The sequence below is a fragment of the Gavialis gangeticus genome, unplaced genomic scaffold (genome assembly GCF_001723915.1).
Source record: "Gavialis gangeticus isolate Ggan-Ray unplaced genomic scaffold, GavGan_comp1, whole genome shotgun sequence".
Taxonomy (NCBI): Eukaryota; Metazoa; Chordata; order Crocodylia; family Gavialidae; genus Gavialis; species Gavialis gangeticus.
In genome coordinates this window covers 6866780-6879214 of record NW_017728973.1, presented here as the reverse complement: position 1 = coordinate 6879214, position 12435 = coordinate 6866780, and the positions used below count along the sequence as shown (strand labels likewise).

The 12435-nt window shown below is 49.6% G+C and overlaps 1 protein-coding gene and 1 long non-coding RNA gene across 7 annotated transcripts in view; one reads left to right on the top strand and one right to left on the bottom strand.

Annotated features, from left to right (window-relative positions):
* MLLT6 (MLLT6, PHD finger domain containing) overlaps positions 1-12435 on the top strand; it is a 108327-nt gene that overhangs the window by 63203 nt on the left and 32689 nt on the right. For all 6 annotated transcript variants that reach the window (XM_019507696.1, XM_019507672.1, XM_019507688.1 and 3 more), the window contains 2 exons: positions 4554-4728; positions 5798-6391. In XM_019507696.1, the coding sequence (XP_019363241.1) occupies positions 4554-4728; positions 5798-6391 (769 nt within the window). The remainder of the gene's footprint in view (positions 1-4553; positions 4729-5797; positions 6392-12435) is intronic.
* On the bottom strand, positions 4740-9115 carry LOC109290882. The gene is made up of 3 exons (XR_002095702.1): positions 9088-9115; positions 7929-8855; positions 4740-5453 (listed from the first exon to the last, which is right to left on the bottom strand). It is a non-coding gene; the product is annotated as an uncharacterized LOC109290882 (long non-coding RNA).

Sequence of the window (12435 nt, the reverse complement as noted above, 5' to 3'; positions counted from 1 at the left end):
TTTAGTTAAAGCACCCTGCCACCATTTTGAAGCGTGGGGACACTAATACACACACACACACACTGCATCCTGTAAATTTAATTCTCTTCTGGCAGATTTCACATTGAGGAAAAGTTGATAGCTTTGCAGAGTAAAGGTCTCTGTTCAAGCACAGGACAGGTACCACTCAGGCCCCAGCCCAGCAGGCTTCCTTCATCCTATTTCTAATCTGCTGCAGACTTGAGCCCAAGAGACTCTCACTAGAAATGAGATGGGGTTACAATCTTTATTGTTTATTCATCCCTGGACCTACTGTAGGACCAGCCAAGATTGAGGCCCTGCTGTGGCAGGCACTGTGCACACACACAGCGAGAAAGAAAATCCTGGCCTCACCAGAGTTTACAAGAGAGGAAAGTGAGATACAAAGAAGGGCTCTGATGTTCCCCGGCACACAGCACGGATGAGAACAGAATACAGGTGTCTTTACGCTAAGAACAGCCTCTTTGTAGAGGCTACCAAGGAGGAGAGAGGCTGCCAGGTATGGCATGTCTGGCATGTCTGGCTCTGATAGCATCTGGTTTGTGACCTCCAGTGTGTTGCACACAGAAGTCACCAAGACACTCTCCAAGGGCATGGGGTAAAATCCCTGCTCCACTGAACTCAGTGGGAGTTTTCCCATTGGCTTTACTGGGACCTAGTTTTCATTGCTTGCAATGACCAACTCTACATCCTGTTCAGTACTGGTCACCAAGCTGGCTTGGCCCCTCTGTTAACTCCTTCTTTTAATTTTCCTATCAAGATTTATTTTCCAGCTTAGATTTCACCCCACCACCCGCTGCTGATTCATTATTTACCCCCCACACTGTCATAGATTCATAGATTATAGATTTAGGGTCAGAAGGGACCTAGTAGATCTTCTAGCCCGCCCCCCCTGCCAGGGCGGGAGAACAACAAAACCCCAAAACAAGAAATGGGACTCAAATGAGTCCAGCCAGGTAGGCATCCAGCCTCTTCTTAAAGACCCCCAGGGTAGGAGCCAGCACCACTTCCCTTGGAAGTTGGTTCCAGCTCCTAGCCGCCCTAACTGTGAAGTAGTTTTTGCGGATGTCCAATCTATACCTCCTCTCCATCAACTTGTGCCCATTACTCCTTGTTATGCCAGCGGGCGCTAGGGGAAACAGCGTCTCCCCCAAACCCTTCTGGTCCCCCCTAGTGAGTCTATAGACGGTCACCAGGTCCCCCCTCAGCCTTCTCTTGTGGAGGCTGAATAGGTTCAGGTCCCGCAGTCTCTCACTGTAGGGTCTGCCCTGTTGTCCCCGGATCATGCGGGTGGCCCTCCTCTGGACCCTCTCCATGTTGTCCACATCCCTCTTGAAATGGGGCGCACAGAACTGGACACAATACTCCAGCTGTGGCCTGACCAGCGTCGCGTAGAGGGGGAGGATCACCTCCTTGGCTCTACTCGAGATGCACCTGTGGATGCACGACAAGGTCCGGTTAGCCCTGCCAACCATGACCTCGCATTGTCGGCCCATGTTCATCTTGGAGTCAATAATGACTCCAAGATCTCTTTCTGCCTCCGTGCTCTCAAGTAGGGAGTTCCCCATTGTGTAAGTGTGCTGCTGGTTCCTACTGCCCAAGTGCAGCACCCTGCACTTGTCCATATTGAAACGCATCCTGTTCCTGTTAGCCCACCCCTGTAACCTATCCAGATCCCTCTTGGCATATTGGATTAACAAGAATGCTCTTTGATGTGGTTTCTACCTCCTTCTTGCTTTACTTATGTAGCATTGTGCACCTTGTAAGTCGACCCAAAGAGATGAGTTTATAGAGGAGTCCTGAGGGCTTTGCATCTACTCCAAGTGCCATCTCCAGGGGCTTGTGGTTATTACAGGCAGTATCTCCTTGAGATGTGAACTTTGCCTTCCCTAAGGCAGCCTGTGGAACAGCCTCAATGCTTACCATAGCTCCCAGAAACTCCTCCCCCCTCCCATTCTGTCTTCCCCTGGCAGATGTGGAAGGTCGGAAAGATTTTCATACTCCCTCTGTGATCATAAATCAAGAGGGCTTAATCCTCTACATCCAGGACTTTGTGACGAGAAAATACATATTCCTTCCCAATTTCCACCGCTCCCTTCCTCCTGTCTTTCATATTCTTGGCACATCTGGTATGCATTAGGCTGCCAGCTGTTGAACTGTGCAGAGTGATTAAACCAAGCAGGAGGAACAGGGGTCAATTTTTATCTGGGCATTAATGGGTCTGCATCACAAGCCCATTTGATTAATCCACCCCAAGGAAAGGGCACTTGGAGTTGGGGCAGTGGAGTCAAGAGCAGGAACCATATTTTTCTGTAGTTTGCTCCTGTTTGCCTGTCTGGGGCAATAGAAGAACCTTGTACTAGTTCATGGATTTTTATTTTGGACTGAACCCATCAAGTTTCAGTGAGGGTCAAAAGTCTGACTTTGCAAAAGTAGCATCTTGCAGGTAGTGATTTTTGATCTTTTCTGGGCTAATTTTGAACTGGCAAAAGAATTCTTTGTCCCAGCACAGGTGCCCTGAGGGCTTCCCGGTCCCCATGTATCCCCATTCCCTCTTGGACAGCCCACTGGATTTCCAAGCTCCAGGCATATTTGGTCAGTTTTGATCCATGTAGGTGGATATGTAGGCTTCTCCATTTCCTGAGGTGCTTTCTGTAGCATCTGTAACTGCACTGTGCAAAATACTGCGCCAATAATTGCATTTGGTCAACCATTTACTTCAATAGATTTCATGGGAGGATCTAGGTACCCTTCTTGGTTAGGTACCCTGGTGCTCCTGGAGACAATGGCATGTGGCATGGCACTGAAGAGTAGCGACAAAGTATAATGGGGGCACAAATGGAGTTGTACTAATAAATTCAACACTTGTAAGCAGCATGGGGTGTCTTACATAGAAATATCACTTCAGAAAGCAGGGGATTAATACTCTTTGAGTAGGCATGACTTCACATGGAATATTATCTTCCATGCATTTTAGCAAAAAAGATATTGATATCTCTGAGTAGAACCAAAGGAAAATGACTAAGGGACTGGAGAGACTTGCAAGAGCTCATGGCCTGATTCTGACACACTGGTCACTTGCTGAATCTGTTCACCTGAATTGGAGGGGCCCTGTTTGGTGCTTTTGAAAAGAAAGCCCCAAGGACTGGAATTTCCAAAGGTTCATAAAAGAAGCGATCAAATCCTTTTGGAATTATTAGTCCTCTATGAAGAAAAAGTAGCCTAAATCCATGTAGCTCAGCTAAGAGAGCATGTATGTCTCCCAGCATTGGAAGCATATAGAGACCAGAAAACAAAGGCAAGCTAAATAGGGAGCAGAACTAGAATGAGGGGGTGATCTTAAGAATGAGGGGGTGATCTTAAGAAAAGGGAACAAGCTTCCCCACGGTGGGGGCTGGCAGACAATGGAAAGAAGGGTTTCTCAAGAAAAGCAGTGGACAGTTCAATGTTTAGTCCTTTTAAACAGCAGCTTGGACTGAGCATTAGAAAACAGGCTGTATGGAGCAGCCCTGTGTTAGGGGAAGGGCATATGTCCCTGGAGGTCTTTTCCATCTCTAACATCTGTGACTTTGCACATGTGGGTCAAGTGAACACCTTCAGGAGTAAATTGGATGCTTATCTTGCTGGGATCCTATGACCCCAGCTGACTTTCTGCCCTTCAGGCGGGGGGCTGGACTCAGTGATCTTCTAGGTCCCTTCCAGCCCTAATGTCTATGAAAGCTATGAAAATGTTGTCAGTGTCTGGAGATTAAATCTATGCAAAATAATTGTCAGTGGCTTAGCAATGAAGGGGAAACTGGGGCACTGGCCCCAGTCGCTGACCCCAGTAGGGGTGCAAAAATAGCAGCAGCTATGCTGTCAGCTTGGCCACCATCACCATCAGCGCAACCACCAACACTGCCTCATGTGCCAGTGCCATCCAGGGTGCTCAAGTGTCCAGTTAGGCCTCTGGAGCTAAATGGCCTGAGGATATTCTGAACATCCCTAAACCCTTACTCTACTCCCCAAAGTTTATGATATCCCAGAGCCTATTTACACATCAGAAGGACTTTCTGAGTCGGAAGGGAACCTGGGTGATATCCAGCTAAGCGTCAGAGTCTGCCTTGCATACTGATCAGGACTGTCTCATTGTATCTCTGTGCTTCCTGGATGTATTCACCTGTGAATACATCCAGGGAGCACAGGTGAATACATCCAGGGAGCACATGGATACAATGAGACAGTCCTGATCAGCATGCGAGGCAGACTGATGCTTAGCTAGACATCACCCAGTTGAAGTCAATGGGAGCTGAAACTATGGAGAGCCTAGGGGTCTCAAGTCCAGTGCCCCCAAAACAGCTGGCATATAAAAATGTTTCTTTTCCCCTCTGTTGAATGTGTTGAGGGCATGTAGGAGGAGAATAACTTGGCCCTGGGTTATACCAGGACCATCCCTTCATTAGAATTATTTGTCTTAAGTGGAAAATCAATCAAGAGTGAGCTGATACATACATATTGGGACTGATTGCACTACCCTTTGCTTATGCCCTTTCCAGAGCTCCACCAGCCACCATGAGGGTAATAAGGAGAGCTCTGAGGGCAGCAGATCAGAGGTGAAAGGCAAGAAATCCTCAAGCCATGGCACCAGCCACAAGGGGAAGAAGACGGGAAGCGGAAAAAGCTCAACTGGCTTCAGCTCGGCCACCTCCAGCGGGACGTTCCAGCCTGCAGGTAATGGATGGATGGCAGGGAGAAGAGAAGGGAGGGGAGACCAAGGGAGGGAGGAGAAAAGTGAGAAAATTTTGCATGACACTAGCAAAAGGAGCAAGAATAGCTCCCAAGACAAAGTGCTGGGAAGTGTCTCCCATCTGACAGATAAACTGTGTGGAGAGAAGCATAAACTCATGGAGTTGTTGGCCCTCTGCAAAACTTCATTGACTTCAGTGAAGGAGTCTGACCCTATGAAGTCCCCTTTGTGGGGCTGACTGGAACCAGACCTGTCCCTCCAGTGGGGTGGGTGGAACAGATTGCAGCCATGAAGGAATTCAGACCTACTTATTAAATTCCCAAGCATTGGCTGCTGATGCTTTCTTAGTACAAATGTCCTAGCTGCTCCTGCCGTTGCAGGCACCCTTCTAAAATATATCACCTTAGAAAATAAAGGGTCTCAACTTTAGCCAGCAGCAGGGAGTCAGGATGCTGGGCTTCAATTTGCAGCTTTGCTTCTGATTCACGGCATTACTTTGGTGAAGTGGCTTTATTTCTCCCAGTTCCTTAGTTTCTCCACTCTCTGTAACACTAGTGAACCACCTCCTGGGGAGGTCAGGAAGTTTCATTACTCTTTATATAAGCCCGTTTGGTCTCACCAGGGAAAGACAAAGTCTTACTGGGATTAACTCCATGTGGGAGGGGATAAGCAGGTCCAGATGTGGGTTGGAGTCCCTCTCCTGTCCGCACTACAAGGAAAGGAGGATGCTGTATCAGAATAACGGGTGGAGGGGAAAGGATACTGCTCAGAAGCAGCATGTGCAGCACCTGCCCTCCCTTCTTTGGTCTGTGTGTCTGAGCCTTAAGCTTTTGGCAGCCCTGGGGATGGACCTGAACTAAAACCCAGCATCTGCAGTCTTCTGAGCTTCAGATTGGAGTTTTATGGGGTCTGCGTCCAACTTTAACCTAGCCAGATTCTTCCCAGGACCAGTGGGATGACCATATATTTTTCTACCCTTGCTGCGGCTGCCCTGAGGGGCTGAATTGCTGCTATGGTGAGTCCCACCACCTCTTTCCTCTCTGCTCTCCCTAGGCACTTCATGCAGCTCTTTGCAGTGCTCCCAGGACTTTGTGACATTCCCTAAGCTAGAGCAGGAGGAGGAAAAGTACCGGAAGCCTGTCTCCTCCTCCTCCTCTTCCCACTGCTCCCCACTCTATGAAGGGCAGAAGGGGGACGTCTTCGAGCAGAAGGTGATCTTCTCTGGCTTTGGCTCCATCATGCGTTTCTCCACCTCAGCTGTGAGCCAGCAGAGGGGCCGGGACACCTCCCCTGTGGACTACAAGGCCTCGAATCCAGTCAGTGGCCCCTCAGGAGGTGGCGGCAGCAGTGGCAATGGTGGCGGCAGCAGCCACAAGCGCATGCCGTCCCTCAGCATCGAGGATGGGGAGGTGCTGAAGGAGAAGAAGCACAAGGCCAGCAAGAAAAACAAGCATGGGCCTGGTCGGCCAAAAGGCGGCAAGAGCAAGGAGGTCCTGGGGGCCCAGCTGGCTGGGTCCACTGCTACCTCTGCCTCCCCCTTCTCTGGGGGCTCCCTGGTCAGCACCAGCATTGGCAACTCATCCCGCTCCTTCAGCCACACGGGGAGCCTGCCCAGTCTTAGCCTGGAGTCCCCGCTGCTGGGTTCAGGTATGTTCCCCACAGGATCCCACCTCTTGGTCTTGTCTGTCCATGGCACAAAACAAATGAGCCCCTTCCTTACCATGGCACTTGGCTAACCTGTCGCAGTTCCAGGTTTTTCTCCTTTTGGCATGCTATGCCTTGAAACTACTTTGGGTCTCTTCCCACCATTCTGGCCATCCTGTCCATGCCCTAGAATCCATTCCAAGGTCCAGGGCAGGTTTTCTGTCTTGGGAGCTGTGCTGTAAATCCATCCCAAGTGGGCATTTTACCCACTGTTTGCACAGGTGCCATAAAACTTAACCTGATCCTAGCTCACAAACAAAGGAGCAACCAGGCTGGTTCAGGAGAGGAGGGCGTGGATTTGCACAGTCAAAACCAGAGGGTGCCGAAATCTGGGCCCCATATGGGGAATGCCGAAAAATAGTTCTAATTTTATCTCACTTTTTAAAAGCAAGCCAGTTATTAATCAGTGAATACCTGTCCTGCTTATGCTCTGGGCCAGAAACTGAGCCCTGATCTGAGATGGTTTTTAATACCACTGTATCCATTTGGTTTGGGGTAGGATTTGGTTTTGCCAGTTGATAGGGTCTGGTAGTAATACAGCTGTTTTTTTCTTCGTTTTTGGGGATAATGCTGGCAGAAATACCTTCATACCAATATAACTATGTCCACAGAAAAACAAAGCTGAAAGGGACCTCAAGAGGCCGTCACATCCAACCCCGTGCCCAAAGCAGGATAATCCCCGTCTAGACTATCCCAGACAAGTGTTTGTCTGACCTGCACTTAAGAATGTCCAACGGCAGAGACTCCCCAGCCACCCTGGGGAATCTGTCCAGTGCTTAACCACCCTGATAGGGAGGAAGTTCTTCCTAATATTCAGCCTAAATCTCCCTTGTTGCAAATACAGCCCAGTACTTCCCGAGGAGTGGGTTGTGCCCCTTTAATTATGCTGGTTGAGGTCAAGAGGTTCCACTGTTTTGGGTCAGCGAGGCCCAAGTCATCCTTCCCAGCTAAACAACCCTGCCTGCCAGAGTGAAGAGCAGAGGTGCCATAGCTTGGCAGGAAAGAGTTAAGGCAAAAAGGCAGGAGGAGGAGCCTGGCGCTATACTGCTGGGGTTTGACACTGTTCTGGCAGCAGAGCTTGTCATGAGTCTATTGTGGGTTGTTTGCAGATGCTCCTATTTAGGTCAAATTAGAGGGTGGGGGTATAATTTGATTGCAAAGTGTCTGGGAGCTGTGGCCCGTTAGATCTGTGCTGGAGTTGGGGGGGTGGAGAGGTGGCTAGGAATCAGCAGCTTCCACAGGCATGCCGGCGTAACCGTGGGGCCATATTTTTCTCCTCCCTTTGGAACAACAAAGACACATTTCAAAGAGGGGAGAATGGCTGCCAGGTTCCCTTCTCCAACGTGCTTGTTCTCCCACCCTCCTCCTCCAAGAGGATGTTGGCAGGGACTGGGGAGAATCTGGGCCTTAGGCGCTGCTGCATGCCTGAGTGGCTGGGGAAATCAGACAGGGGCCTCTCCCTCCGCTGTCAGTTCCTCACCTTTCCTTCCTCTTGATCTCACAGCAGCTTGCTGCCTAGGGATCAGCTGCAGAGCAGGCTGGCTCACTTTTGAGGGCATGTGGTTGAGTGGTTAGAAATAGCAGCAGTGCATAGGACTCCGGGGTTCCCCTCCACTGATCTGTGCCTCCAGGCATAAGAAAGGAAAAGCAGCCTTGTTGTTGCAGCCCCTACATCTGTCTTGCCCAGTGTCCTGCAGTTATGGTCCAGAGTCTTTATGCTGGGCCTGTCCAGACAGATCCATCCTCTGCTGTTCTTCCTTCACCACAAGTTGCTTCTCTGCTCTGTGCCTCAGTTTCCTTGTCTGGATACATAATAGGAGTGTTGTGAGGCAGCAGAAAGCTTTGACCTCCTCAGAGAAAAGTCTCCCTCCTGTTCTGGGTTCCCAAGCCTGAAAGGGCTCCTTTGTTCATTACACGCAGGGTCCCAAAATACCAAAGCAAACCATATGTGACCATGCAGTATCAGCCAAAAGTTTTTTCCCTCCCTTCCATTTTTGGACTCATCGGCTCCTCCCGGGGAGATGTGAAATGCCTCTGATGTGATGTTCAACATTCCAGGCCTCGGCTGGGGGCACTCCGCGCCCAGCGGGATGGGCACACTTGGGTCACAGTTTTTCACGTAGCCACTCTTTTTTTCTTTTTGTTATGGTGTTTCAATTTTTGGAAAGCTGAGGTAGAGACATTTCAGGCCTGCTATTTCAGAAGAGCTGAGCTGTCCCAGATCCAGCGGAATTGGTTGAAGATGTGACTGATCACTCAGTGCCCTTTGAAAGAATCAGGGCAAGATGAGATCCTTACACTGGAGACATGCAAAGTCTGCAGATACTCAGACTTCAGGCTCCAGTGCAAAACAGAGTGTGAACCATTGGAAAAGGCTGCTTTGTGGAGTCAATTTCCCCCACTTGATCTGGAATACAAAGGGTCCTTGTCCAAGCATCAGAAAGACCATTTTTTGATTTCCAACACAGAAATCAAAGAAAATTAGGGTTGGAAGGGACCTCATGGGGTCCAACCCCCTGCTCAAAGCAGGACCATTCCCAACTACAGTAGACCCCCAATTTACATGAGTACTGCATTCCGGGGGAATTTCATGTAACTTTCCCCATAGGAAATAATAGAATAGTGTACCCCAGAAATACCTTAGTCATAGCTTTTTTTCCCCTCTTCTTGGCAGAATCGCCTTTAGGAAGCATGTCTAACATCTCATGTATGCATCTTGAGATGCTGCTACCACAATGGCAGCACAGCTCTGCTTGATTCTGCCTGCAAATCTTGTGAGGCGTTTGCATATATACGTGAGTGACGTGCATCTCAAGGGACATGTTCCAGTCCAGACCCTAATAAAAAAATTGTGTAAATGCGAGACACACACAAATTGGAATAGCGTACATCGGGGGTCTACTGTATATCATCCCAACCAAGGCTTTGTCTGGCCAGGTCTTAAAAACTTCCAAGGATAGAGATTCCACAATGGCTCTGGGTGACGTGTTCTAGTGTTTTACTGTCCTCCTAAGGAGAAAATTGTTCCTAATATCTAACGTAAACTTCCCTTGCTGCAACATGAGGCCATTGCTGCTTGTTCTGTCATTTACCAGCACAGAGAACAGTCTAGCTTCATCCTCTTTCTAACCCCTCTTCAGGTAGTTGAAGGCTGCTATTAAATCCCCCCTCAATTTTCTCTTCTCCAGACTCAATAAGTCTAGTTCCCTCAGCCTCTCCCCAGAAGTCATGTGCCCTTCACCATTTATGTTATCCTCCACTGGACTCTCCAGTTTGTCCATATCCTTTCTGTAGTGTGGGGCCCAAAACTGGATACAGTACTCCAGATGTGGCTTCATCAGTGCCGAATAGAGAAATAATTGCTTCCCTGAATCTGCTGGCAGTGCTGCTACTAATGGATCCCAGTATGGCATTGGCCTTCTTGGCAACAATGGCACACTGTAGGCTCATCCTCAGCTTACTGTCCACTGTAACCCCCAGGTCCTTTTCTTCAGAGCTGCTGCTTAGCCAGTCAGTCCTCAGCCTGTACTGGTGCATGGGATTGTTCCATCCTAACTGCAGGACTTTGCACTTGTCCTTATTGAACCTCATGAGATTTGTTTTGGCCCAATCCTTCAATTTGTCGAGGTTTCTCTGAATCCTAGCCCTACCCTCCCACATATCTACTACTTCCCACAGCTTGGTGTTATCTGCAGATTTTCTGAGGGGGCCCTCCACCCCATATTCCAGATGATTAGTGAAGGTATTGAACAAAAAACTGGCCTGAGGACCGATCCCTGAGGCACTCCACTTGATACTGGCCACCAGCTACACATTGAGCCATTGATCACTACCCCTTGAGCCTGACAATCCAGCCAGTTTTTTAGCCACCTTACAGTCCATTCATCCAACCTGGACTTCCTTAGCTTGCTGGCGATAACATTGTGGAAGACAGTATCAAAAACCTTGCTAAAATCAAGGTATATCACATCCACTGCTCCAATTGTGCTTTGACTTTCCTGGTTTCATCCCTGCATGTCCGAGCAATACTCTTATACACCTCGCTAATCATTTGTCCAAGTTTCAACTTCTTATAAGCTTCCTTTTTGTGTTTTAACTCATGGAAAAGTTTCCTGCTAAGCCAAGCTGGTCTTCTGCCATACTTTCTAGTCTTCCTGTACATCGGGATGGTTTGTTCCTGTACCTTCAGTAAGGTTTCTTTAAAATATAGCCAGCTCTGCTGGACTCCTCTCTCCCTCACGCTGACTTCCAAGGGGAGTTCCCTGCTTATGAGTTCCCGAAGTGTGACAAAGTCTCCTTTGGTGAAGCCCTTACTCTTCACGGTCCTTACTCTGCTGCTGTCCTTCCTTTCCTCAGGATCCTGAACTCAATCATCCCGTGGTCACTGCTGCCCAAGTTGCCATCCATTACTATGTTCCCCACCAATTCTTCCCTGTTTGTGAGCAGCAGGTCAAAAGGAGCGCAGCCCCTTGTGGGCCACTCCACCACTTGCACCAGGAAGTTGTCCTCAGTACTCTCCAAAACCTTCCTGGATTGCCTGCGCACTGCTGGATTGCCCTCCCAGCAGATGTCAGGGTGATTGAAGTCCCCCATGAGAACCAAGGCCTGTGATCGGGAAACTCCTGTTGACTGTTTGAAGAAAGCATTATCCACCACTTCCGCCTGGTCTGGTGGTTTAAACCAGACATCCACCTTGGTATCACCCTTGTTTTTCTCCCCTCTACCCCTAACCCAAAGACTTTCACCAGGCTTGTCTCCAGTTTCGTACTGGATCTCTGAGCAGTTATGCAGCTCTTTTACATAAAAAGCAACTCCTTCTCCTCCTCCTCTTGTCCCCACCTGTCCTTCTTAAACAGTTTGTACCCATCTATAATAAGTGGGCATCCCGGGGCTGGTCTGATCGTTGGCCCGCTCACTTGTTTCAGGGCTAACTGGCCGCCTACCTCACCTGCCATGCCTTCGATGAAAACAAAATAAAGTTGATAAAAAGGTGGGAGGCTGCCCATTTACTTGCCCTGATGCCAAAGACCTATACACAGCTCCAAACCTACCCTTATACCATGTCCCATGCCTCACAGATGGCATCCATGGCCTAACACCCAGCCTTAGCATACATAGCCTAACACCCGGCCTATAATCCAGTGTCCTCACACTAGGACTCGCACTCCAGTGCTTTACATTGGGACTCTCACTCCCATGCCCCCACAGCGGGCTCTCAATCCCTGTGCCCTCACACTGGACTCTCAATCTCATTTACTCAGGGCTTCCAGCCCCTCCCTTTCCTTGGGCTCCCTGCCTGGCTTGGGGCCCTCTTGGTCCCCTCATCTCCTGGCTGACATTGGACCACAATCCTCTTGCCCCAGGAGCTTCACACCCAGCTCCTTCATGGTCTTGGGGCCCCACCTCCCTGGAGCCTCACACCCAGCTCCTTCATACATCTCAGGACTTGCTTTGAGCCTGGGCTCTGCCTCAGGTCCCTTCACACAACCTGGGTCCTGCCTCAAGCCTCACTGTAAGCCTGGGCCCTTGCTTTGTCTTTGGGGTGTGCTCGCCTAGCCTTTCTCCTCCATGGGATAACCCACAAGGCAGCAGGGGGCTAAGGCTTTCTAGCACCCCATACTCACCCTTCACTAGGCACAGGTGTGGCATTTCCTGGAGACTGCCCCACCACCGGCAGTCCCACCACACCATCCAGCCCCAGCAGGGTATAGTTTTAGTTGATGCCTCAGGACCAGGAACCTCCTGCTATCCCCATAGTTCCTGCCCTGTACCTCCAAGATATGAGCAGCAGCTCCGGCCAGGTTTCATAGTTTCATAGTAGGTAGGGTTGGAAGGGACCTGAGCAGATCATCAAGTCCGACCCCCTGCCATGGCAGGAAAGAGTACTGGGGTCAAACGACCCAAGCAAGGTGATAGTCTAGCCTTGTCTTAAAGGCACCCAGGGTAGGAGCCAGCACTACTTTGCTTAGAAGTTGGTTCCAGATCCT